This window comes from Rhinatrema bivittatum, chromosome 9 (assembly GCF_901001135.1).
Source record: "Rhinatrema bivittatum chromosome 9, aRhiBiv1.1, whole genome shotgun sequence".
Taxonomy (NCBI): Eukaryota; Metazoa; Chordata; class Amphibia; order Gymnophiona; family Rhinatrematidae; genus Rhinatrema; species Rhinatrema bivittatum.
In genome coordinates this window covers 163,495,126-163,521,712 of record NC_042623.1, presented here as the reverse complement: position 1 = coordinate 163,521,712, position 26,587 = coordinate 163,495,126, and the positions used below count along the sequence as shown (strand labels likewise).

At 44.0% G+C, this 26,587-nt stretch overlaps 1 protein-coding gene across 4 annotated transcripts in view; it reads left to right on the top strand.

Annotated features, from left to right (window-relative positions):
- Positions 1 to 26,587, top strand: part of INPP5D (inositol polyphosphate-5-phosphatase D) — a 243,623-nt gene that overhangs the window by 126,329 nt on the left and 90,707 nt on the right. For all 4 annotated transcript variants that reach the window (XM_029616170.1, XM_029616171.1, XM_029616172.1 and 1 more), the window contains 2 exons: positions 176 to 272; positions 13,876 to 14,014. In XM_029616170.1, the coding sequence (XP_029472030.1) occupies positions 176 to 272; positions 13,876 to 14,014 (236 nt within the window). The remainder of the gene's footprint in view (positions 1 to 175; positions 273 to 13,875; positions 14,015 to 26,587) is intronic.

The following is a 26,587-nucleotide window of genomic DNA, read 5'->3' as shown; positions in this document are numbered from 1 at the left end:
ACATTATTTCACAACAGCAATATTTATTATTTCACAACAGCAATATTTATTATTACATGGTGTTGTCTTATTTATGTAATACTTTCTCTCCATTATCTGTAATACTTTCTCTCCTTATCTGTTCCGATATGTGCATATGATGGTTTGATTTCCTGACCATTTGATTTTTCTGCAGGTAACAAAGGTGCTGTTGGGGCATCATTCATGTTTAATGGGACATACTTTGGTTTTGTTAACAGTCATTTGACTTCTGGAAGTGAAAAGAAACTTAGGTAATAAATGTTCTTTAAATTATTTTTCCTTCTCATTGTGCTGTGAGTGTACCTCAGCTTGTTGAAATCAAGGGTCAAACCAGGCCAGTGAATAAAAAATATTTGCTACTCAAAGCTGGCTGAGAGATCCTTTTCACCCATTAAAAGTATTATCCACTGAGGGAAGAACGGTTCTTAAACCGTACAATTTAACCGAGTAAATTCTCAGTTACCAGGGCAAATCCCTTTGAAAACTGTTCTCTAAGGGGCCGATGCAATAAAGTGCGCCCAACCCAGCGCATAGGTTAAAGAGCATTTGGATGCACGTTTTGGATGCGCGTCCATAACCCTCGATGCAATAAGGAGATCAGTGCATCCAAAATGTGTGTAGCTAATAGCGCTCATCACACGTAAATTCCAAGTAGATACGGCTATTAGCTATTACCCCGCAATGCAAAAAATCCCCTTGCACCCATGGTGCACTTTTTAACCCGTAAAATGTTACGCTTGCCCCTAACTTGCCAAATTAGATGTAGACAAAACTAGGCTTTTTGGGTTATTTGGAGACTTCAGTTCAAAAGTGAGTTTAGAATCGGATAAGACGCCTAAAGAAGAGGCAACATTCTTCACCTGAATTTGGATTCGATACAGTAAAAATCACAGGAGAGCGGGCAAGCACCTGCTCTCCCGGCGCGCGCACAGGCCACTCTCCTGTGCGCATGATTAAAAAAAAAAAAAATTATTCAAATTAGGGCCCGCGGTAAAAAGTGGCACTAGGGACACTAGCGCATTCCTAGCGCCTCTTTTTTGACAGGAGCGGCGGCTGTCAGCGAGTTTGACAGCCGACGCTCAGTTTTGCCAGTGTTGGTTCTGAAACCCACTGACAGCCATGGGTCAAAATTGAGCATCCGGTTTTCAACCCGCGGGCCGATTTTAAATTTTTAAATTTTTAAAAAAAAATTTTTTTTTACTTTTGGGACCTCCGACTTAATAGGTGTACAGAAAAACAGTGTTTACTGCTTTTCTGTGCACTTTCCCTGTGCCTGCAGAAATTAACGCCTACCTTTGGGTAGGCGCTAATTTCTGAAAGTAAAATGTGCGGCTTGGCTGCACCTTTTACTTTCTGTATCGCGCGGGAATGACTAACAGGGCCATCAACATGCTTTTGCATGTTGCGGGTGCTATTAGTTTTGGGGGGGGGGGGGGTTGGACGCGCGTTTTTGACGCGCTATTACCCCTTACTGAATAAGTGGTAAAGCTTGCGCGTCGAAAACGCGCGTCCAAACGCGGGTTAACAGTGCGCTCCGCCGGAGCGCACTGTTCTGTATCGGCCTGATAGAAGGGGCAGGAAGAAGGGAAATGTCCATCTTCTTGGAAAATCACATGGCTTCTGATTTGTCCGATTGACTCTTAATCTAGCTGCAGATAGCTAGTCAACTACTCTAGAGAGGCAAGTATTAAACTGTTGCAGAAAATCATTATTCTTGGTGTCAAATGAAGCAATGATTGGTATGTCATTGGCATAAAGATAACAAGAAAAACCTAAGCTTTGAATAAGTGTGGCCAAAGGTGCCAAGTACAGATTAAATAATGTAGGTGATAAAACGGATCCATGGGGAACCTAACACAAAATTTAATGTGAAGTGGATAGGGTAGAGTTCCACTCAACTGAAAAAGTCCTATCTGATACATAAGAAAGGAAACCTTTTAATCGCATGTCACGCAGTCCTAACTCCATTAAGAGGGAGATTAATAAGGAGTGGTTAACATAAAAAAAAAGCTTATTACAGTTAAAATAACAAACTGGAAATGCCTTAGCAAACACCAGGCATTAGGAACTGCTGGCTTGCAAGACCAGCAAATGTCCAAATGCAAAAAAATACCCACACTTGTTCACAGCTATGCAATCTATATTTTCCATTCTTCACAAAAGGACAGCATTCACAAGACATTAGCCATACATCTTTTCCTTACACATACATGAAATCTTTAACTCCTGCATTACTGTCATGGCCTCAGAAGCTCACAACCCCCTTTTGCACAAGCTGACAAAGTTAGGGGCACTGAGCACTGAGGCCTTATCTGCCAAACACAAGGGTACCATCTTTGCATCATCCTCCCTGCACATCCAGAAGTCATGTCACAAAAGGAGTTCTGCCCCAGCAAGCGCCCTGCCCCTTTCTACAGCAAAACAATCAAATATTGGATTGTAAATGAGTATATGTTAGACCCTTCTTAAAAGTCCAGGACCAGACATTTAGCCTGGTCCCACAAGGGAATCCTGGTTGCAGGGCATTTCCCCTGTGGAAAGGGATAAGAAGGTAGGACTCTGAGAGGAGGGCCAGGTCTCAGACAAGAGTATAAAAAGGCAAGAGCTTTGCTAAAACTACTTATCTGTAAACTGCTTTATTTTTGTTTCCAGCACTGCTGAGGTAAGCAGGCTTTTGATTGTCCAATTTGCCTGTAAATAATAGTCTGAAGAAGAATAGCTGGAGTACAGCCTACTCTATCCTCTGGGAAGCTAAAGACTACTTACACTGTGTGACATGGATGCATAGTGCCTTTTAGGCTAGGATAACCTGTACACCTCCCATTGACAATGCCTCTGTACAGGGATGCATATTAGTACCTGTGACAATGCACCTTATAGGTAGGCAGAAATAGTGAAGTTGCTTACCTGAAACATCCTTTCTGCGTAGGCAGCAGAACAATCAGCCACACAAGTGAGTGACATCCTCAGATGGTACCGGCATGGACATTCTCTCTCAGAGCGGAGAAAGAAAAAAGTCTTTCTGAGCATGCACAGGAGTTCCTGTTCACCCATCCCACATGAGTCTCCTCAGTCTTTTCACCAACTAAGTTTCAACTCTAAAGGGAGGAGAGTGAGACTGCATAGATGATTTGTTCTGCTGTTTACGGAGAACATCTGTTACAGATAAGCAACTTCGTCTTCTCCATGGACAAACAGGTGGAAAGTCAGCCGCACATGTGGGGACTCCAGGCTGAGGGTTGCATGAAAGTTGTGTTTTGGACATTGACGCGTGGGCCCTTGGTCGCTGTAAGAGATGGCACCTCCCACAGGGCGGGGCCCTTGGGGACTTGCAGCGATTGGCTAGTTCAAGGCAGAGATAGATACAGAGAATTAGCTGCAACATAAATGGTGACCTGAGGGAACGGGTGATGATTTCAGCCAGGAGATGAGGAACCAGATGGCAATGTTCCATTTACGGTTGCAGGGTGGAAAAGGCAGTTCCACAGTCTCACCAGGTCCCAAGAGGGAGATTTTTTTTTAAATTTTTTATTTAAGGTTTTTTTTTTATACCGGCATTCATGAACTCGTTCACATCATGTCGGTTTACAGAAAACAGGGGTGCGAATAATACAACCAAAAACAAAAATAACGTGATGAAGAGAGGCAGTTACAATTAACAAGGGCTAATGAACTGGGATTGTAAGAAATAGAGAGAGATAGAGAAGGTTAATTATATACAGGTGTACAATATAAATATGGTGTCCCAAATATACAGCATCTTAGCAGAGAATTAATTAATTAATTAATTAATTAATTAATTAATGGGTCCGGTAGTGGTCCACGATGGGTCCGGTAGTGGTCCGGTAGTGGTCCACGAAGTGGGTCCGGTAGTGGTCCACGAAGCAGGGTAGGCCGAGAACCCAAGCTTAGATGGAGAAGCCAATAGATCCGGTAATGGTCAGTGGTGCGGGGTAGGCCGAGGATCTATGGAGAGATGCTGGTGGTTGTAGTATTTATTTATTTAAAAACATTTATATACCGCTATTTGGAAATAACCATCATACCGGTTTACAATTTTACAAATATCAAAATAAAAACAAACAAATAATGACACCAGTGATAATATCGCCACTCTTACTCTCTTAAAAATTTTAAAATAAAAAATTACAAAAAAGAATAAACATACATACATTCATTTAATCATTCATTTCATTATTTAATAACTCCTGATTGCTAATCCTTGCTCCAATTACTTGTTGCTATTATTCCTCATCCTTTTTTGTGCCAAAGGCTTGCTGAAATAACTTTGGAATAACTTTTGTGCCAAAGGCTTGCTGAAATAACTTTGGTTATTTCAGCAAGCCTTTGGCACAAAAAAGGATGAGAAATAATAGCAATAGTCTTCCCTTGGGAGGACACTGAGGTTGCGGCTAGACTTAACTTTCTCCGGGTCCAGGATGTACTGAGGTGTGTCAGGAGTATCTTCAACCTCAGAGGAGCGCGAGAGCTCGTCAGCTCGGACATTCTTCGAGCCGGGTCGGTAGCGTAAGGTAAAGTCAAACCGATCAAAAAATAGCGACCACCGGGCTTGTCTCGGGTTCAGGCGTTGAGCTTGCTTCAAGAATGCTAGATTTTTGTGATCAGTGTAAATCGTAATCGGGTGGTTTGCTCCTTCCAACCACTGGTCTCCATTCTTCCAGGGCAAGTTTCACGGCTAGCAACTCTTTGTCACCAACACAATAGTTGCTCTCTGCCAGAGAGAATTTCCTTGAGAAATATGAACAGGGCAACAGCTGTCCGGAATCAGAGTACTGACTCAGTACGGCCCCCACGGCCACATTGGAGGCATCTACTTCCACCACGAAGGGCCGGCTGGGATCCGGATGACGAAGGCAGGTGTCCAGCAAGAAGGCTTCTTTAAGGGTCTCAAAGGCTTGACAGGCAGTAGCAGGCCAATCCACCTCGTTAGCCCCCTTTCGGGTGAGGGCAGTTAGCAGGGCCACGATACGAGAGTAATTGGGAATAAAGTGATGGTAGAAATTGGAAAAGCCGAGGAAGCGTTGCAGCGCTTTAAGACCCCTCGGCCGGGGCCAATTCTTAATAGCCGCCACTTTCTTGGGATCCATTTGAAATCCAGCTGCAGAGACTATGTAGCCTAGGAATGGTACGGACGTCCTTTCAAAGCTACATTTTTCCAGCTTTGTGTACAGACCATGCTCCCTAAGTATCTGGAGCACTTGGCGGACGTGCTGACGGTGTGACGACAGGTCCTGGGAGTAGATTAACACATCGTCGAGGTAAACAATTATGCAGGTGTTCAGAAGATCCCGCAACACCTCATTCATCAGGTGCTGGAACACCGCTGGGGCATTACATAAGCCGAAAGGCATCACGAGATACTCGTAATGCCTGTCTTGGGTATTAAACGCGGTTTTCCACTCATCTCCGGGACGGATTCTGACTAGGTTGTTTGCCCCTCGTAGGTCCAACTTTGTGAAAATCTTTGCTCCCTGAAGCCGATCAAGGAGCTCCGGGATTAACGGGAGTGGGTAGCGGTCTCGCTTGGTAATAGAATTTAGACCTCGATAGTCTATGCACGGCCTCAGTGAGCCATCTTTCTTGCTGACAAAAAAGAAGCCTGCCCCTGCAGGCGACTTAGAGGGGCAGATAAACCCTTTGGCCAGATTCTCTGCAATGTATTCGGACATGGCCCCGGTCTCAGGTATGGATAAGGGATAAACCCTTCCTCGGGGAGGCATGGTATCAGGTAGCAAGTCTATAGCACAGTCATACGGACGATGCTGTGGAAGGATCTCCGCCTTGGTCTTGGAGAATACATCCATAAAGTCCTCATAAGGTGCAGGAGGACCCACGGCAGAGTGCATCAAGGAAAGTGTAGGACTCTTAGGTACTTTCATACAGTTGGTCAGGCAAAAAGGACTGCATCTGACAATCTGTAGCGTATCCCACCGAATCGTGGGCGAATGTTTCTGCAGCCACAGCAACCCTAGCACCACAGGGTGGACAGCCTTCTACAACACTAGAAAGGCTATCTCCTCTGAATGGATCGCCCCGGTGCGGACCGTAATGGGTGCCGTGGACATCTGGATGGGTCCTGGAAGGAGCGTCCCCTGGATAGAGGTAATTCGTAACAGGACCTCCCATCTATGCGTAGGGATTCGCAACTGGGAGACTAGGTCCTGCAGGATGAAATTACCTCCGGCTCCGGAATCCAGGAACGCCATCGTCTCAAAGGAGCCTCCGGGATATTCCAGGGTAACAGGAACAGTAAATTGAGGAGCTGTAGCACAGCCTAAGAGGAGCTCCTCCCGACCTCCTAGGCTTTGGCGTTTTCCGCACGCTCCTGGCAGTGTGCCAAGAAGTGGCCCTTCTGGCCACAATAGAAACACAACTTCAGTGAACGGCGACGTTGGCTCTCTTCAGCAGAAAGCGGGGCCCGTCCCAGCTGCATGGGTTCGCAGGTTGTAGCGTCTGGACGAGGAATCTTGGGAGAGGGCACTGGTCTCGGCCCAGGAGCCGAACTATAGCGAGAGGAGCGCTGCTCCTTGGCCCGTTGTTGTAGGCAGCGGTCAATGCGGGCAGCCATCTCAATTAGGGCGTTGAGGTCCTCCGGCAGGTCTCGAGCCGCAATTTCATCCTTTATGCATCCGGAGACCTTCCAGGAAGATGGCCTTAAGACTACCATCTTGCCAACCTACTTCCTGGGCTAAAGTCCGAAAGTCCATTGCATAATCTGCCAAGGAGCGAGCCCCCTGACAAAATTGCAGCAGGTCAGAGGTAGCCGTGGCTACTCGGGCGGGCTCATCAAAGGCATGTCGGAAGTTCGAGATGAACTGTTGTAAGTTCGTTAGCGAAGGATCATTGTTTTCCCAAAGGGGAGAAGCCCATATTAAGGCTTTCCCATCAAGCAGGGACAGGATATATGCCACTTTCACTGCATCTGAGGGGAACTGCCGAGGCAACAAGGAGACCCGCACAAAACATTGGTTCAGGAAGCCACGGCAGGTCCTTAAACACCAGCGTAGCGGGAGGGTGCCGATAGCTGAGTCTCAGAGGAGCTGTGACCCTCAGGGGGCCTGCCCGCGGAAGGCAGGAACTCCAGACGCAAGGATAGCCGTTCCACCGTGACTGCCAAGGCATCTATGCAGCTCTGGTGCTGTAGCATCTGTCGGGCCATCCCGGGCAGATCCGAGGGAGCGGGTGCATCCGCCGAGTCCATGGCCTTGCAATCTGTTGTGGAAGTCACTGTTTATTTATTTATTTATTTATTTATTTATTTATTTATTTATTTTAAGTTTTTCTATACCAGCATTCGTGATGGATATCGCATCATGCCGGTTTAAAATTAACAAGAGGAGAAGGAACAAACGTAATAATAAATAATAATAATAATAATAATAAACATTAAACAAGTTAGGAACTAAAAGGTTGCAGTTACAATAAAACAAGGGAGTTACACAACTTGGAAACAGAGAAGGAAGCTAGGATTTTACCCTTGGGCTGACCTGCTGGAGACTGGGAAGGATGGTCAATGTCTCTAATGAATAGCAGGCCGGGAGGCAGATGTTCAGGCAGGACGTAGATGCTCGTCACCCTGGAAGCTGGTACTCCCCCGGGAGGAGCCTGTAGGAGCCCAACCGCTGGGACTTAGGTGGCTTCACCCTTGGAAGCTGAAGTCCCCCCCTGGAGGAGCCCATAGGGGCCTGGCCGCTGGGACTTAGGCGAGTAGTGGATCAGGACAGGTAACTGGAACCAGACTAGAACAGTAGACAGGAACTGTAGCAAGACTCGGGTACTGGAACCAGGCAGGAACTGTAGCAAGACTCGGGTACTGGAACCAGGCAGGAACTGTAGCAAGACTCGGGTACTGGAACCAGGCAGGAACTGTAGCAGGCAAATAGGAACCAAGCAGGTACTGTAGCAGGAACGGAGCGATGACACAAGACGAGTCGCTCCGTGGGCACAACGCAAAAGGAAACCAGGAAGCTAACCCGTTGCAAGGCAAAGACTGGAAGACCGCGGCATCTGACGTCAGGATTTGGGCGGAGTCGGCTCTGGCGGGAAACGGCCTAGAAAAGCGCCCAAGTGGCGCGCACGTGTGCCTAGGAGCAGGGCGTCCATGGGAGAGCTTGCAGCGGCGGCTCCCCAGTGGGGATGCCGCCATCCAGGCCGCAAACCAGCCCTCTGGAAGCGGGAGCAGGACCGGGAGCCTGGAGGTAAGGGCCTGGCCGCTGTGCTCGCAGCCAGAACCGCAACATGAGACTGCACTCATTTCCTGGAGGTTATTGCAGTAGATTCTGGATATTTTAGCCTTACATAGTACTGACTCTACCACTATGGAATCATGAGGCAGTTGCACTTTATCATGACCTAGGCAGTCTTTTACATTTTATTTAAGGTCAATTCTTCTGGCTACTGGCATGTAGAAAGGGGAGTGTTTCACATCTTGGATTGGAGATACTGAAGGGCCTTGTACACTAGAACAGTGCAGGGTTGCTTTTGGTGCTTTGATATATTTCAGGACCCCTTGAAACTCCTTGGAATTGTCCTTTTGCAATTGAAACGGGATAGACTGTGCCATTTTTTGAGTGAATAATGAATGGGAGAGATCCTCTCGTGATGTATACTACTTCAGGATATGGTTCCGGAGGCAGCCCTGAAAATTTTGGAAGAGTATGTTCTGAAAAAGTCATAAGAATCTAAGTCTGCATCTAAAATATGGATTGGTGAGATAGATTTAATCTGAGAAGATTGTGGGTTTTCTTCCTCTATAGGTTTCTGAAATGGGAGAATTGAAGACTGAGTGTCCATGTGCTGCAAATGCCTTTTAAGTATAGGAAGTACACTCTTGAAAAGGCAATGGCATGTTTGTTATACAGTTTGCACAAAATCTTGTCACATTTTCTGAAGAAAAGCATGGCTATTTTTGTCTGGTGGAAAAACTAGAGAGGAAATGTCTGATTCTGACATCAAAGTGATTTTTGAATGCTTTCTTGTTCTTTTCAGCATTAATGCATTCTGCCTCAATGCACTTGGTGCTGATGTTAGCCCTGAAAGGTCCTGCACCAAGTGGCTTGGTGCCAAGCAGTCCAATGTTGATGGCATCAAGGTCTTCAGCTCCATTAAGGCTTTGAAAGATAGCACTGACTTACACGTTCTTCTGGATTGTGCCAACGATTTCAGCTTCGATTTTCAGTCATGAGACTTCTGAGCTGAAGGTGTCCTATCGTTGTGCCGATGAAAGCTGGAGGAAGAAGGAGGAGTCTCTACTTCTTTCCTTGGGTGACTCTGGCCTCTTAAATTGGAGGTTCTGGTCTCTCTGGCAAAGAGGCGTTTTTCCCTCAGGGGGAGAAGCCTCATTGATACGTTGAGATATAGATATAGATTCTAAAACCCTCTGAGGATAAGGAAATGCCTGAATGTAATCCACTTTGAAGTTCCAAAAGGCTGAATATAAATGAATAAATATTCTGTGTAGAGATCCGGCAGGGTCGAATTTTGCAGTGTTGCCTTGTCATTCAGGGCTGCTGTTTGAGTTCTGGGAGTTTGTTCTGTGTTTGGTATGGCAGGTTTGTTATATAAGTTCTGAGTAACTTTTTGCAGGGTTTTTGTGTTACTTCACAAAGTGCCTGGTAATGGAGTGACAACATAATTTGAATGTTTTTCCTATGGTGAGTAGTGAGGGGAAAAATTCCAGTTTAATCCAGCCAAGCATTTCAGAGATTATCTTCAACCAGTGGAGTATGAATTTCAATTTATTGATAAATGTAGGAATTTCTTGCGATTATTATTATTTATTTTTTTTTGCAGTCTATCTCCAAAAATCACAAAACTCAGTATCTTCAGACATTCTAATATATAAAATGTAAATATGTTTCAGAAATCATATGTGTATTGATATATATATATATATATATATATATATATATACGGTATATATTTATAAAACAAAGTATAATATTTAAAAGTATGAATTTATTTCTATTCTGCTTCTCACACTTCAAAGCAGATTACATTCAGGTACAGTAGGCATTTCCTTGTCCCTCCTAGAGGGTTTGCGATCTCAAGTAATGGAGGGTGAAGTGACTTGACCACAGTCATAAAGAGCAGTAGCAAGATCTGAACGAACGCTGGCTTCCCTGGTTCACAGCCCACTGCTCTAATCACTAATGTAACCCCTAGGTGGGACAGATCCTTTTTACTTGCACCCAGAGGCACATAGGAAAGAAAAAATGATGATGCACCCTTTCTACACTCACTCCTATTTACTCTCTCTCTCTCTCTCGTGGCTTCTCCATGGATAACATGAGATCTGAGTTCCAGGGCTCCCAGTGTGGGAAGAACAATAGCTCCGATGTCCCTTGTCTTTTTTGCAATAGCCTAGTACCAATCCTCTCCATCCTTCTAAACAGCACTAACAATCCACACACTCTTTCCAGTCATGAAGCACACTGAGAAGAAGGGTGATTTCAAACTTATTTTGCTGATAGTTGATTCAGTGACTGAAGAATATTTACAGCTTCATTTCTTTTCTTTTCCAAATAAAGTCAATAAACAATAATACAGTAGTTAGATAAATAAACTTGTGGCTTCACTTCTATAGCAAAGTCTTCAGATACTTTTCATCCTTCCCACAGTTACAGTACTCCAGTTTCTCCAATTGCTCAGATTTACTCCAATTATTTAATCTTCCCATATTGAAGGCAGTTCAATCCTCTTTTAGTTTCCCAATTTATTCTCAGCTTCTCCACATCGGAAGGTGATCAGAATACAGTCCCATATTTTAACAGAACATAGTCATAGTTTTTATACTCTTCCTGAATTCTTCTTAAATACTTTAGGTCCCCTAAGTACCTGATTGGCACTCCCCTCTCAGTTCCTTCTTGTTTACTTCTGCAGCATTCACAGTTCTCAGAACAAATATCTCCAACTTATTACCCCTTTAGATCTTTTACTTTCCTTCCCTCTATGCCATTGGCAGGGATCCTCTTTTCCAGTTGGATTCCACCAGATTCTTCCAGGATGAAAGATACTACTGTCCCAAAGTTTTAGTCACTGAATCCCGAGTACCAAAGGCCATCAGCTTCCAGTGGAACAAAATAGTCTCTGAACCCAAATTAACCAAGAAGACAGGAAGGGTGGAAAAACTTCCTTGCCTCACAACAGAAGAGATAGGCCAAAAATAGTTAATAAATAGTTAATAGTTTAAACTCCTCTTCATTGAGTCACTGTAAAGTCCATCCTCTGAAGGAGAGATAGCACACTGCAGGTCTTCCCTATTCCATGATCCAGTCTTGAACACAGGGATGACCCAATCCACTGCGACAGGGGGGACCAGGCTCTCACAGGGAATTCTCAAAAAATGGCTTAAAAGAATAAAATCAAGCATAATCAGGTCAGATGGAAGGCTGACCCCCTAAGGACAAAACCTTACTCCTTTCCCATAAATAAGGAGAAAAATTATATAGCAGGAGATGACGAGCTCCTGTCTGCAAGAAAATCCAGCTCAGAATCCATGAGGGCAGATGGTGCTCGGGGATGATAAACAGCTAGAACACACCATCTGCAACTCCCACATGGGGCAGCAAAGCCCAAACCTCTCTTCACCAATGTCTGCTTAAACTGCCCGAGCTGGTTGGTACACTCCTGTTGGTTAGGAAAACCAAGGGTTCCCTATACTAGGCTACTCCTTCACACTGATATCCAGTTATGTGGTTTTGCAGGATTGTTTTGGGAAGGGTTATGGTCTCAAGGAGGAGTCTATGGTCCTGAAAATTCACTGGGGAAGGAGTGCAAGGGCTGAAGGGCTTAGGGAAGTGGTTCTAAAACCTGTTCTGGGGGACCCTGGCAACTCATGTTTTCAGGATACTGCAATCAATAAGCTTGCGTGAGAGAACAGTCTGAGTGGCCTGTGGGTAATGGCTCACTGGTCCTGTGTTGATTTATCATGTTTTTCAGCTATTGTTGCTACCACTGCAGAAAGATCTACAGCATTATAGCCTGAGGAGCATAGGAGGGAGGAGAGAGAAAGAAAGAGTGAAGGGAGGGGGCTGCTGCTGCTGGGCAGGGGGTGAAGAGGGGAGCTAAAGGAGGCACTGCTGCTGGGCAGGAGATTGGAGGCCAGAGGAAGAGAGGTGGTTGCTGCTCCTGGGCAGAAGGATGGAGGAGAGATAATTCCTGCTGCTGGGCAGGGGGTTTTGGGGGTGAGGGGACTGCTGCAGGGTAGAGTTGTGGAGGAGAGGGGACTCTTTCTGCTGGGCAGGAGATTGTGAGGTAGAGGATGCTGCTGTTTGGAAGAAGGAGGGGTTGCTGCTAGGCAGAGGGTAAGTAGGAGAGAGGAGGAAGCTGCTTGGTAAAGGTTGGGTAGTAGAGAGGGGAAGCTACTGATTAAGGGCTGGGTGGGAGAGAGAAGACGTGTGCTGCTAGACAAGGAATGGAGGGGAAGGAAGAGGAAGATACAGGGAGTTGGTAGGGAGGAGAGAGAGGAATGATGGCTATGGGATGGGGGAGGTGAAAGGAGATGCAAGACGTGTAGCTGGAGAGAAGAGAAAGAAGGGGACCCAGAGCAAGTGGTAGGGGGGGATGCAGGGCCAGGAGTAGGGGGAGAAAGAGGGAGATGTAGCGCATAGATTGGCTTGGGGAGAAGCGTATGCAGGAGAAGGTGTTGAGGGAAAGCGAAAGGGGATGTTGGGCATGGGGTGGGTGAAGATAAAGAAGGGAGTGCTGGATAGGGAGAGAGAGAGAAAGGTGTGCTTTGCTTGAACTGCTGCCACCATAGGGACTGATGTGCCTTTTTCACCAAAGGAGAAAATGTGTAGGAGTAGACATAGGTGAGTGTGTGTGTGTGGCCCGGCAGTAATTTACATCTTCAAAAAATTCTAATAAATTTGTAAGGCAAGACCTCCTTTTACTAAAACCATGTTGATTCTTCCCTATTAAACCATGCCTGTCTATATGGCCAGTAATTGTTTTTTAAAGAATATCTTCTACCTTTCTACCCAGCACTGACATCAGGTTCACTAGTCTATAGTTTTTTGGATCGCCCCTGGAACCATTTTTAAAAATTGGTGTTACATTGGCCACCCTACAGTCTTCAGGTATTGTTGCTGTTTTAAATGTTAAGTTACACATTGTAAAAGATTTTCAGTTTCATGTTTAAGTTATTTCAGCACTCTGGGTTATATACCATCCAGTCCTGGTGATTAGTTATAGTTTAGTTTGGCAATTTCCTTTCTTTCATCCTCCATTATCACAAACATTTGATTTAGTTGCTCAGAATCATCACCATCAAAGACTGTTTCTGGTGTGGGTATGTCCCCAATATCTGCCTCAGTAAAGACTGAGGCAAAGAATTCATTCAGTTTGGCTGCTATTCACTTGTTCCTTCCTGAGTACCCCTTTTAGCCCAAATGACGCCCTCATGGGCTTTTTCTCTTGAATGCATTTCACAAAGTAATTATTAGTTTTTGCCTCTGGGACAAGCTTCTTTTTAAATTCTCTGTTGGCCCTGTCTTACTTGCCAATAATTATGCACTTGCCTATTTTCTTCAATTGGGTAACAATTGGAGAATAGGTAGGTACATCTGCTCCCATAATAATGTATATCCATTCTTCCTGCTTAATGCCATTTTGTATACTGCAAGCCATATTGTGAAGTGCTCCTTAATTTTACTTGTTAAAAGGGCAGTGGTAATGCAGTATCCTAGTCTTGTTTCTGCAAAATGGTTGTGTGAAAGCATTTGAGTTCTCTTTGAAATGGCGCCTTGGAGAAGCCCTGTTTCTCACTCTGGAAGGCAGCAATAACGAAGGGTTCAGTTCCAGGTATTGTTAACCTTTCTTTTATTTTCTTAGGAGAAACCAAAACTACATGAACATTCTCCGCTTCCTAATGCTTGGGGACAAAAAGCTGAGTCCATTTAACATCACTCACCGCTTCACTCATCTCTTTTGGCTGGGAGACCTGAATTACCGTGTCGATTTGCCAACATCAGTGAGTGAACATGTTCCTTCTTAACCTGATGTTTGCTTCTCTGCTTTAGCAAGCCAATAGACATAGGGCCAGTCTTACATGTTGGGCAAAAGCAGAGTTAAAAACTGCTATTTACTTGCACATTTTTGGAATGGTACATGTTTTGTCTAAGCATTTACATTTCTGTAATTTTAGAAAAAAAGAAAGAAAGAAATGGTACAAGCAAAATCTACAAATGCTACAGGGCTTTTGCCCAAAACTGTTAAATTTAAAAATAGGGCAAAGGCTCTACAGCACTTTTTTCACAAGTTTCTGCTTGCATGATTTTATCTGTGTAATTTATTTTTCTTTCAGAATTTGCATAAAATATTATCTTTGGGCTCTTTCTGAATTGCAGAAATATACTGACTGGCTCTCTGCCATGTACTTTTTCCAAAACCTTAAATCTGGCCCCTATTTTTGTAAATGTATCACAGCCATTAAATATATGGTGTTGTACGCAAGGTCCATCTGAAATTAGTCAAAGATATCTGAAACCTGTGAGAAAGTAAATAAATTCAGCTTGAGTCAAACCTACCCCATCCACTTTGCTGTGCTGCAGTGAATCATGTACAGTAATTTTATTTTCAGTACCTAGCGCTGCTATTCTAAGTCTGGGTGGGAGTCAGTTGCAGTAAAGTATTTACAACATAATTTGAAACCATTTGTGGGTGGGTTTGCTCTGGAGCTCACTTGGTTAGGGCTACAGTGTTGAGACCACACGATAGAGGGTTCATAGGTCAAATTGCTAAAGTTAGATGTACCAAATATATTCCATGTTGGGGGCAATACTCAAAACTGCCTGGGTAGGTGCAAACGCCTATAATTCAGTATTCTTTCTGGATGGCCAGAAGCCAGCAGAGCTGTGGTAGATATAATATACAGTTACAGATGGATACATCTGCTTCCTAATTGTTTATTTTCATGTTTTAGATTGAAATTTAGTTCATAATTCTGAAATGTTGCTTCTGCTGGCAACTTTTAAGGCAGTATATTTATTTATTTATTTATTTATTTATTTATTTAACCAGAGATAGATATCAATTTATGTGATGAGGTGACCCATTGGATTGGGGGAAAAAGTGAATGCAGTAAACTTACAATTCAGTAAAGCTTTTCATGCTGTCCCACATAGAAGACATAAATGATCTAAGTAGCTGAAGGTTTTGTCCCAATATGGTTGACTGGATTACATAGTTATGCAGTAGATGTGCCAGATAAGGACCAATTGACCCATGCAGTCAGCCAGGTTTGATCCCATCTTCATTGCTTCAAGTGTGGATACATTCCAGCTGTCAGCTATACAAGCTTGACTACCTGCAGGATATTGTTCCTTATCCAAATTAGTTTTGTTGTCCTCTCTGTTTGATCATCTATTATTCTGCAGAAGTGAGCTTCCAAATTTTCATATTTAAACCCAAGCTCTCTCTTGCATGTCTTGTACCCCTCCTCTCAACCTCACTCTTACTGCTGATCTTTATAACTGTCGTAAAGATGCTTAAATTCTATCAGAGTATTGCTTCCCACCACCTCTGCTGGTAAATTATTCCAAGCATTTACCACCCTCTCAGTGAGCAATTTCCTCATATTTGTTCTAAATCCTCTCCCTCCAACTTCATATCATTACCTCTTGTCTTTGAATTTCTCTTTCTATAGCAAATTTGCACCTTCGTAAACTTTATTGAAGCTGCTTAATATTTGATAATTCCTGTCGTATGTCTCCCCTTTCCCTTCTTTTCTTGGGGTGACGTCTCCAAATGGGTTTGTTTTAGACACACCACAACAAGCATGAAACACATTCATTCATAAGTTAGGGTACACTGAGTATGATCTCAATCTCTCAAAATCATTGCCAGGGCTTTTTTGATGACTTGTATGGTGCCAAAAGGAGCTTCCTTCTGGAGTTCCTAAGATGTAGTATTGTACAGGTAGCATTTCAAAGTGCACCTGGAAGTTCCTTTTAATCAGGCTGGGAGGTGGGGGATATATCAAGATGGCTGCCACAGACAAACGCTGACTAGAAACTCTACTTGAGAGGAAATTTCCTATAAATGTTAGCTTATCTTTATCATCTTGCTCTACGATGGGTAGGAAGAAGAAAAGGAAGTTTGGGGCCTCACCTGCAATGTCCATTCTGGTTTGAGGACCAATGGAGGGGCATGTTCAGTGCCCAGTAAATCTTTCCAGTACAGACCAAAGTGGGGAAGTGTTAGGAAAGCTCTGTGTTAGAGCTGGGAGTTAGCAATCTGTAATAAATCTGCTGTTATACTGCGGAGTAGCAATGAATCTGTTCTTACTGGCTCCTAAAGAAGGAGGAGTCATCAATCTGATGTATTCTCCATGAGGAGTAGCAATCTTGTAGTGTCACAGATATCGTCTTGTTAAGGAGTAGCAATCTATAATGAATCTGATAAGTTGTGGGTGGATCCCTGGGCCAGTGACCACGCCCCCGGGAGGATATCCCGAGAGGGACCACCGGCTAGGCTTGAGTATGGAGACAGACACACATGTTCTTTTATTAAACAGGTTTTTGAAACCACCAGAGTTGGCAGTAGTGAGCTGATATGCCTGACATGGCTATAGTCCCTCAGGTACTGGAACAGCAATCCAAGATGGCTGAGCTGTTGATAAACTGTAAAAAGTGAGTAGGCAGAGTAGGCAAAGTTCATGAACAGAACTAGATGACAAAACCCACATAAGGTCTCAAGGAAGCTCAGGTGCTGGAAAGGTTTAGGCCCTCGAGGAGTGAGTACCTGGTTCCAGGGAGAGCTCTGAGAGAGCGATGGCAACCCACAACTGTTTGCAGCAGCGACAGCTTCCAAGCAGTAGAGAATCTTCAGAGTGTCCAGGAACATGAGCCCTCGAGGAGCGAGTTCTGGTTCCCATCCGCAATCTGAAAGCAAAGAAAAGAGCGAGACCCCCGAGGAGTGGGTACCCCTTGTAAGTCCGAGGAGGCAGAGCAACCTGGGAGGTGTAGCCGAAGCAATCCCCTTTCTTGCTAACTCAGTTAGATAGTGAAAATAGAGACCTTTAAATATTGGAAGTGGATGACGTCATCTCAGGGGGACACCCCTGAGGTTCGTGCTCTTGCTGGTACATCAATCAGAGCGTGCGCGCACCCTAGGTCTTCAGGCAACATGGCGGATCTGCAACATCGAGCCGGTCCGGGGACGTTGGAGGGAGATGGCAAGGAGACACCGCGGCAGCCAGCCATCCATCAGACCCGGAGGGAGTCGCCACAGAGGTAAACAGAGCGAAGTGAGGACGTCGAGCAGTGACGGTCGCAACAGTACACCACTTCAAAGGGCGATCTCCTCTTCGGATACCAGGCTTAGGTTTGGAAGGATGCGCAAGGTGGAACTGACAAAGCATCTCTTTGTCCAAGATATTGGCTTGAGGCTCCCAAGAGATTAAATTGAGGCCAAAGCCTTCACAAATCAGAAGGTATTCAAAAGTCTTGCCTCTGTTATGAACATCCAGAATCTCTTTGATCTTAATTTCTAATTTGTCTTCTGCATTGATGACAGGTGGATCTTGAGATTTGGAAGAATCTTGCAGAGTGTTATTGATGATATCAGTAGCAATGGATTGAGCTGCTGTGGATATCACTGAAGGTTTCAGTGGAAATGGTGATGTTAAGGTACGTTCAAAACCCAATTCTAAAGATGACTTTCCAGTAGAAGTTGCTGGATGAGAGATGGTGGCATCACCAGTGGAAACAGACTGGCTGGTAGCTAGAGATATCTTCTTTGGATCTATTATGTGCTGTGGTTCATCAGACACTTCTTCCGAGTGAAATGAGTGTGACAGAGATACTCTAGGGTTGATGATCCGTGAATACGGTTCTTGAGATATTGAAGAACATTCACTAAGTATTGTACCATCTTCGTCTCGAGATATTGAAGAACATTCACTGGGTATAGTATCGTCTTCTCTTCCCCCAAAGCAAAAGTTTGCACCAGCTGATGACCCTGATGGTAGGGAAAAGCCCTTCTGTAGATTTTCTTCCATGTTTTCTGACGTTGCTTTATTCTCAAAAGCTGAGAGAGGGTACATCCTACCCTTCGGTGGCTCAATGTTGGGCTTCAGTCTTATGGCACAAACATAGGGCTCCAGTGGAGGAAGAACATCAACTACTTCTTTGGAAAATATATCCCCGAAGGGGGGTGTACTGGAGTGGCAACCCCGTTACTGCTGGGGTCGCAGGCGTGCCTATAACAGGCGATATTTCCTTAAGGCATCTCCCATGACATTCTGGGCCCCAGTGGGAGAGATCCAGAGATGCCCAGTCGAATTGGGGTTGGTGTACTAGCAACCAAGGTAACCCCAGGATGATAGGATGCACAGCCTTTTCCAGTACAAAGAAGGAGAGCGACTCCGTATGGAGAACTCCGGTGCGGAGAGTAACTGATTCGGTTTGGCAAGTCACTTCTCCCGGTAAGGGCTCTCCATGAATGGAGGATAACCGTAGTGGATCTTTCAACTTGATGAGGGGGATCCTCAAATATTCCACTAGTCGTCTGAGAATGAAGTTGCCTCCTGCCCCCGAGTCCACCAGGGCAGGAGTCTGAACCGTGACTAGTCCGTAGGTCAAGGAGACTGGAAGAGAGAGCGTATGAGAAGGCACAGTGAGGCCTAAGAATAGTCCTCCTGCAGGACTTTTGCCCATCCGTCCTTTTGGATCAATAGAGCATGTAGAGACATCATGGCCGGGCTGACCACAGTACATGCACAGGCCGCGTTTCTTCCGAAATCTTCTCTCCTTGGAGGTCAAGTGTCCATGACCAAGTTGCATCGGTTCATCTTTATCAACAGCAGAAGTTACTGGAACATTCCGAGGTGCAGTGTTAGTACTAGCCTGTTTCAACCCAAGTAACACCTTAGGCCAGAGTTCCTTCACCTTGTCTTGGAGCCGGTGATCAATCCAAGTGGCCAAGGCTATTAATTCGTCCAGCGAGTCAGGTGTCTGGCGAGTGGCCAGCTCGTCCTTTAAGCGGGTATCCAGGCCTCTGCAGAAGAGTGTTTTGAGACATTTGGGGTCCCAGCGAAGTTCCACTGCAAGAGTCTTGAATTCTATGGCGAATTCAACCAGTGATCTGTTGCCTTGCTTGAAGTCCACCAAAGCAAAACCGGCAACAGAATTAAAAGCAGGGTCATCAGAGATGGATTTAAACAAGTCCATAAATCCTTCTATGTCCTGAAAAATAGGGTCCTTGCGTTCTCACAAGGTAGATGCCCACGACAGGGCTCTTCCATCCAAGGAAGAGCCGTGGGAAGAGCCGTGGGAAATAAAGTTGGCTGTAAGGTGAAGTGCATGCAGCACTGGTTCAGAAAGCCGCGGGTCTTCTGGATTTCTCCGGAAAAGCGGATAGGAGCTGCCAGTGGTACAGCAGTCTTTAAAGTTACCTCCTGTAACTCACCTTCTTGATTAGAAGCTGTATACAGGCAGACATACACACACACACAAACAGGCACCCACACACACAAGTACATATGCACACTCACACAGGCACAGACCAGGCTATTCAAGCAATGCTGGGAACTTTTTGCTAGAACATAATATGCTAGATTCTTTGGAAAATGTGGTTCAATCAAGGAACTTGTGATTGCTAAATTTTCCTAAGATTAGATTGCTTTCACCACAGGAACTGTTTAAGAAATATGCTAGAGATGTGTTGAAGATCTCTCATGAAAAGGAAATTGTTCTGTCAAAAATGTAACATCTATCAGCAATGAAACAGGAGGGAGACTTATTGTCTGTTATCTTAGAATCATGTTAGGACACTATTCCAACAAAGGCCAAACTTGTTATTTACTTTTGCTCTAACAGCTGATAAGGACTTGGTTCTTAAGCAATATTTTAAATTTAAGAATGATTTCTTTTGTGAGCAGAAAATTCAAATTTTTCCTAATGTTGTCTCTTTGACTCTGCTCAGGAGGAAATCTTTCCTCCAGTTGAGGCAGAGGGATAGTTCATTGGGTGCATCCTTATTTCTAAATTTCCCATGTAGGTAATACGTTTATTTTTTTCTGACACCATGCATTTAGAGATATTTCTTTTGGATAAGATTGTGGTAAATTAAGTTTTTCTTTGTTCTGTTGATTCTTGAGGGGGAGGTCTAGTAGGAAATGGGAGCCTAGTTAGGAATAATGTATGCTTTATGTCTGAATTTTATTTTTCCCACACACCCCTGTGGACTTGTCTTGCATTTTATATATTAATAAGATAAAGTAACTTTCTTTTTTCCTCATATATTTTTTACTGCTTTTAAAATGCAAGAATACCTAAGCTTTAATTCATTTATTATAATATAAATGCTGATAAAATTCAGATAAAACAAATCAGGCTGGAAATGCCTAATACAATTGAGACTATTTCTGCATCTTTGTGCCACATTTTCTTGGTCTCTGATTGCATGTGTTGATATTTGAGGATCTTCCTTCTTTCCATACATTGCACAGAATAGTCACTTGGCACTGACACTTCTATTAGCAATGCTGTTCTTTTGTTTTTCTCATTTACGACAATGTTTGGTTTTGCACATCAAGCTTTTTATTGGTTGGAATAGGAATGTTCCAGGTGATTACAACTTCATTCACTACAAGTTTTTCAGGTTCACGATCCCAGTGCATTTTTGGTACAGTGATGCTATAATGTTTACTCAGTTTTCAGCAGACGAGCTGTGCCACCTTATGCCTTTCTGAATACACTCCTTCTGTCAATAGCACATTACATCCAGCGACAAGAGGTGTAACCATTTTCAGTTCTGTTATACAGAATCTGCAAATTTTTTATCATTTTTTTTCTATACTGGCTGTAAAAGGTGGGCTGAGTGGTAAGTTATTACGGCACAGAATACACAAAACACTTATTTATAAATATAGAAGTTTTTACTTATAAGTCTGAGAGGAAGCAATAAAAGCAGAAAAGATTAGATTTTTGTATTAAGAATATATATAAATATACTTTTCACAGTTTCCAATGTGAGTCTTATATATCTTGGAAAAAATGGAAACACAGTGCTAGGAAATCAGGAACAGTTCATCAGTCACTTCATTAACTTCATTAACTTCATTGTATCTAAGTCTCCCTCTGCTACATCCAACAAACATTTCCTCTGATCTTTTCTTTCTCTGATTACAAACAGTTTGTTTGAAGTTGGTCTTTTTATGCTAATTCTTCTGACCTTTGTTCCTGTTTCTTTGGGCTACTCCCATGTGTTCTTGTAATCTGCTGAGGTCTCAACTGTTTATCTAATCATATTAGCAACAGTTGGGTATGGCTAAGTTGCAAACTGTCCTGTTTTTCCCTGATATCTGTACTGTTAGTCTCCTGAGTAACTGCTTGTTAATATATCTGATCTCTAATAAAAATGGCATATGTATTCTCAGAACGTATAGGCCTTATGCCTTTCCTCCATTAACCAACTCCTCATAGACATGCACCTGGCTCTTAATCCTAACAAAACTGAACTCCTAATCATCTCTAATAAACAGCCTCTTCCAGCTATCCCCCTCTCATATGCATCTACTTCTTTCTCCTCACACACTCGCAACCTAGGTGTCCTCATTGATAACCATCTCACCTTCAAACCATTTATTAACTCTATCATAAAGGACTGCTATTTTAAGCTACAAACGATAAAGAAACTCAGACCATTGCTACACTTTTCCGATTTTCGTACAGTGCTTCAGTCTATTATCCTTTCCAAAATAGACTACTGTAACGCCCTCCTCCTTGGTATCCCCTCAACGCACTCCAAACCATTACAACTATTGCAAAACGCTGCTGCACGCATTCTAGCAAACTCTAAAAAAAGGGACCACATTACGCCCACGCTTATCGAGCTACATTGGCTCCCAATACCGTCACGAATACTTTACAAAGCACTCTCTCTCATCCATAAAAGTCTTCTTAATGCAAATCTCAACTGGATCAACCCACCTCTCCTCCCCCGCACCTCCAATAGACCTACTCGCACAGCCCTCCAAGGAACCCTCTGTACTCAGTCAATCAAATCCATCAAATTCTCCTCCACTATGAACAGAGCATTTTCCCTTGCTGGCCCCTCTTTATGGAATTCTCTTCCTCCAGATATACGTATTGAGACCTCCACTCCCAAATTAAAAAAAAAACTTAAAACTTGGTTGTTCCGACAAGCTTATCCCCTTTCCCCTCCCCCCCCCCTTAAAATACCTAGCAGCAACCGAGTAGAAATTGAGTATTTGACCTGTTACCGCCTCCATCGATTATGATTAAGAATGCATCAAGAACGTTGACCCTCGTACATTGTATTTTCGTGTATTATAGTTGTCTTACTCTGTTATGCCTCATAGCATTACTTATAGTTCCTGTTAATGTATTTACATACAATACCCTATTTATTTATTTAGTCCCTAGTCCTATCACATATCAAATTGTTAACTCACTCTTCCCTATACTTTTCATTTGTTGCTTGTTTTTCAATTGTTATTTGTAAGGGCCCTGCCCTAATGTTATTGTTTTAATGTGAACCGATACGATGTGCAAACGGCTATCGGTATAAAAGAGATTTTAAATAAAATAAAATAAAATAAAATTATGTCAAGCAATTATACTAGCAATATTGGCAATTATCTTTGTTTCACTAATTTTGATATTGTTACAAAAACTTCACTTAAACTAAATAACTCCTTAAATACTTTTTTCACACTGGTTGTGAGCCATTTGGTCATTAGTCCACTGTCCTGTGCTGCAATTATCCTTAATTATTTCTGTGTCAGATCTTGATCTACTTGTTTTTATAGGAATAACTCTGTTTTTGTGCTATAGCCAATTATTTTTCCTTGTTTGCTAGTCTAACTCTTTCAAGAGGTTTTTTTTTTTTTTCTTGTTTTGGAAATTCTGTTGCATCATTCTTTAAGTGTGCAGGTAAATTCTCATTCATTCCTTCTACTTGTTGAAATGATTATCCAAGTTTAAAGATATATAACAAGGGCTTAGGGAAAAAAATGACCTATTTGAGTTATTTCTACCCCTGGCTAGTGGAGCTGGTGGAGCTGGTACAGCTGGCTGGTATCACATTTTGGCAGTATTGTGGAGACTGTCATTAGACTGCAGGAATGGAGCAGCATTGGTTTTATTGATATTGTTTGCAGCCTCCTGGGGCATTGGAAGGAGTGAGGCAGTATCAGGCTGTTTCTGGCCACGAGAGTATTTTACTTCCTCCTGTAGCTCTTCACATAAGAGAGGACAGGGTAGATTGCAGGAAAATATCAGCCTGTTGGACTTTTTCAAAATCAGTCCACTAGGTATCTGACTCCTTTGTACACTTTCCCTGCAACACATGTTTCAACAGCTCCCAGAAGCAAGCCAGACCAACCCTTGAGACGTACATTATATTGAGCCAAAAAAATTCTCTAACAAAAATTTCACATTTTCCCTAAATAACTAAGTTGTAGAGCACACCTAGATCAGGAGTAAACAAACAGGGCTGCAGTTCCCTCTTCCATCCATGTAATCAATTTGGTCCCCCCCCTCCCCGAGTTTGTTTATATCTCTCATAAAATCTCTTACCAGCCAATCAACTCTTGAACCAGTTGCCAAATAATGAGACAACCACACTGCCTGCAACTTTCAGACACATACACAGTCTCTCAGACACAGATACATCTTTTTTTTGTATCTTAGAGAATGTTTGGGGGTTTCTTTCTCTGACACAGACAGAGACATACTCTAGCTCTTATGGGAATGTGTGTGAAGAGAGTATGAGTGTGTGTAGAGGGAGACTCTCTCCCCAGCTAACTATGGTTGGCCTGTAGACCTGTACTAAAGTTAGCTGGATAAACTTATCTAGCTAACTTTAAATGGTTGGATATATTCAGTGACACAGCTACACTCGGCTTAACATATAGGCAGAGTTATCCAGATAAATTTATCAGCTAATTTGCCAAGCTGCACAGTAGTTGAATATGGACCTCTATGTGTGTACATAGACTGTGGCTATATGGTACAGAAAAAGGTTCCTGGTTATACAGTAATTTCAACGCTATCATCTATTATGCTTCTCCTACACCTTAGGTGTTTTATTGGAGAGTTTGACAAAGGAGCTGAAAAAGTGTCAGTGCATACAAGTATATTAGGCCTAATACAATATTCAGCTTTTCACCCTGTGCAGAAATCTGAGGAGGTCAGGAGGCCTAGGGTGCTAGTTGGCCCTCTCAATGTGCTTAAGTGCCCAGAATCTTCACTGGATTAGGACCAAGTATAAAAAAATATGGTGCAACACATATAAGAAATCATTCCATACACATACATTATCTGATTTTCCTATATACATTGCTCACTTTGCTGACATTGTGGTTGGGAGATGTTCAGTTGGTCAACTCCTCCCACAGCTGCATCCAAAATGTTGCTCAGCACCAATCATTCTGCTGTGGTGAAGCTGTCCTGGCTGTCACGTCCCTCAGCTGTCATCCTGGCCTGCTTCCTCTTCACCAGATGTCAGATGTCCCATCACATGTACAGGGACGAATTGGCCTATCGGGGGATCAGGCATCCCCTGGTGGGCCGATCGCTCCAGTCACGTGGTCTGCCGTTCGAGGCTGTGACAGAGCCGCGCTCGGCAGACCACGTGATGTGTCCTGGGCCGGCCTGGGCGGCAAATACCCGGGCCGGTCCGACATCATGAATCCGCCGCTGCACATGTAGCTCAGGTCTTTCACACTGCGGTTATTATAACAGACTACATTGAGCCGGTGGCAGTTCTTCTCCCGCAGTTGCTCCTTTCTGTACGATCCCACTTTCCTGGACTGGGGGCCAAACATGAAATGCTGGACTTTTATGACTTCATTGATAAGATGGTCCATCTCCCTTGGTAGGAAGTTGTGCTTATGGACAAATTGGCTTTTTGTTTTTTTGGGACATGGTGCAAGTAGGAAGACGTGCAATGTGTCGACCCTTTTATGCATGAATACACATGTAAATTGCATATATTTGCATATGTATGGGGGGTTATGCATGTAAATATTACACATCTATACAATTAAAATAGATAGGAAACATACGTGTTTATTGTTACTCACGTATACACCGGTGACATTCACATGTAATAGGGATGTGAATCGTTTTAGGACGATTAAAATTATCGTCCGATAATTTTAATATCGTCTTAAACCGTTATGGAACACAATACAATAGAGATTCTAACGATTTATCGTTATAAATCGTTAGAATCGTGAGCCGGCACACTAAAACCCCCTAAAACCCACCCCCGACCCTTTAAATTAAATCCCCCACCCTCCCGAATCCCCCCCAAATGACTTAAATAACCTGCGGGTCCAGCAGCGGTCCGGAACGGCAGCGGTCCGGAACGGGCTCCTGCTCCTCAATCTTGTTGTCTTCAGCCGGCGCCATTTTCCAAAATGGCGGCGAAAAATGGCGGCGGCCATAGACGAACACGATTGGACGGCAGGAGGTCCTTCCGGACCCCCGCTGGACTTTTGGCAAGTCTCGTGGGGTCAGGAGGCCCCCCACAAGCTGGCCAAAAGTTCCTGGAGGTCCAGCGGGGGTCAGGGAGCGATTTCCCGCCGCGAATCGTTTTCGTACGGAAAATGGCGCCGGCAGGAGATCGACTGCAGGAGGTTGTTCAGCGAGGCGCCGGAACCCTCGCTGAACGACCTCCTGCAGTCGATCTCCTGCCGGCGCCATTTTCCGTACGAAAACGATTCGCGGCGGGAAATCGCTCCCTGACCCCCGCTGGACCTCCAGGAACTTTTGGCCAGCTTGTGGGGGGCCTCCTGACCCCCACGAGACTTGCCAAAAGTCCAGCGGGGGGCCGGAAGGACCTCCTGCCGTCCAATCGTGTTCGTCTATGGCCGCCGCCATTTTTCGCCGCCATTTTGGAAAATGGCGCCGGCTGAAGACAACAAGATTGAGGAGCAGGAGCCCGTTCCGGACCGCTGCCGTTCTGGACCGCCGCTGGACCCGCAGGTTATTTAAGTCATTTGGGGGGGGTTCGGGGGGGTGGGGGATTTAATTTAAAGGGTTGGGGGTGGGTTTTAGGGGGTTTTAATGTGCCGGTTTTGCGATTTTTAGATTTTTAGATTTTTCACGATTTTTCACGATATTTTACCCCCCCAAACGGCAACAATACGATTCCCTCCCCCTCCCAGCCGAAATCGATCGTTAAGACGATCGAGGACACGATTCACATCCCTAACATGTAATTTCTCTGTTTATGTGATATACGTGGTATTTTAGAACAGAGGTGGTTTATACTAAGGAATCTCAAACCAGTCTTCGGGACACACCTAGGCAATCAGGTTTTCTGGATATACACTACAGTAATGAGATAGATTAACACTATGCAGGAAGTGCATGCTGATCTAGCTAATGCATATTCATTGTGGATATCCTGAAAACCTGACTGCGTAGGTGTGTCCTGAGGACTGGCTTTAGTTTCCCTGGTCTATACAATGGATAACATCAGGATCCATTTCCTCTGGGACATTTAGATCCAGTTGGTTATTTTTCCAGAAAGATAGCAATGTGGGAAATTACTTCAAAAGTTTTTC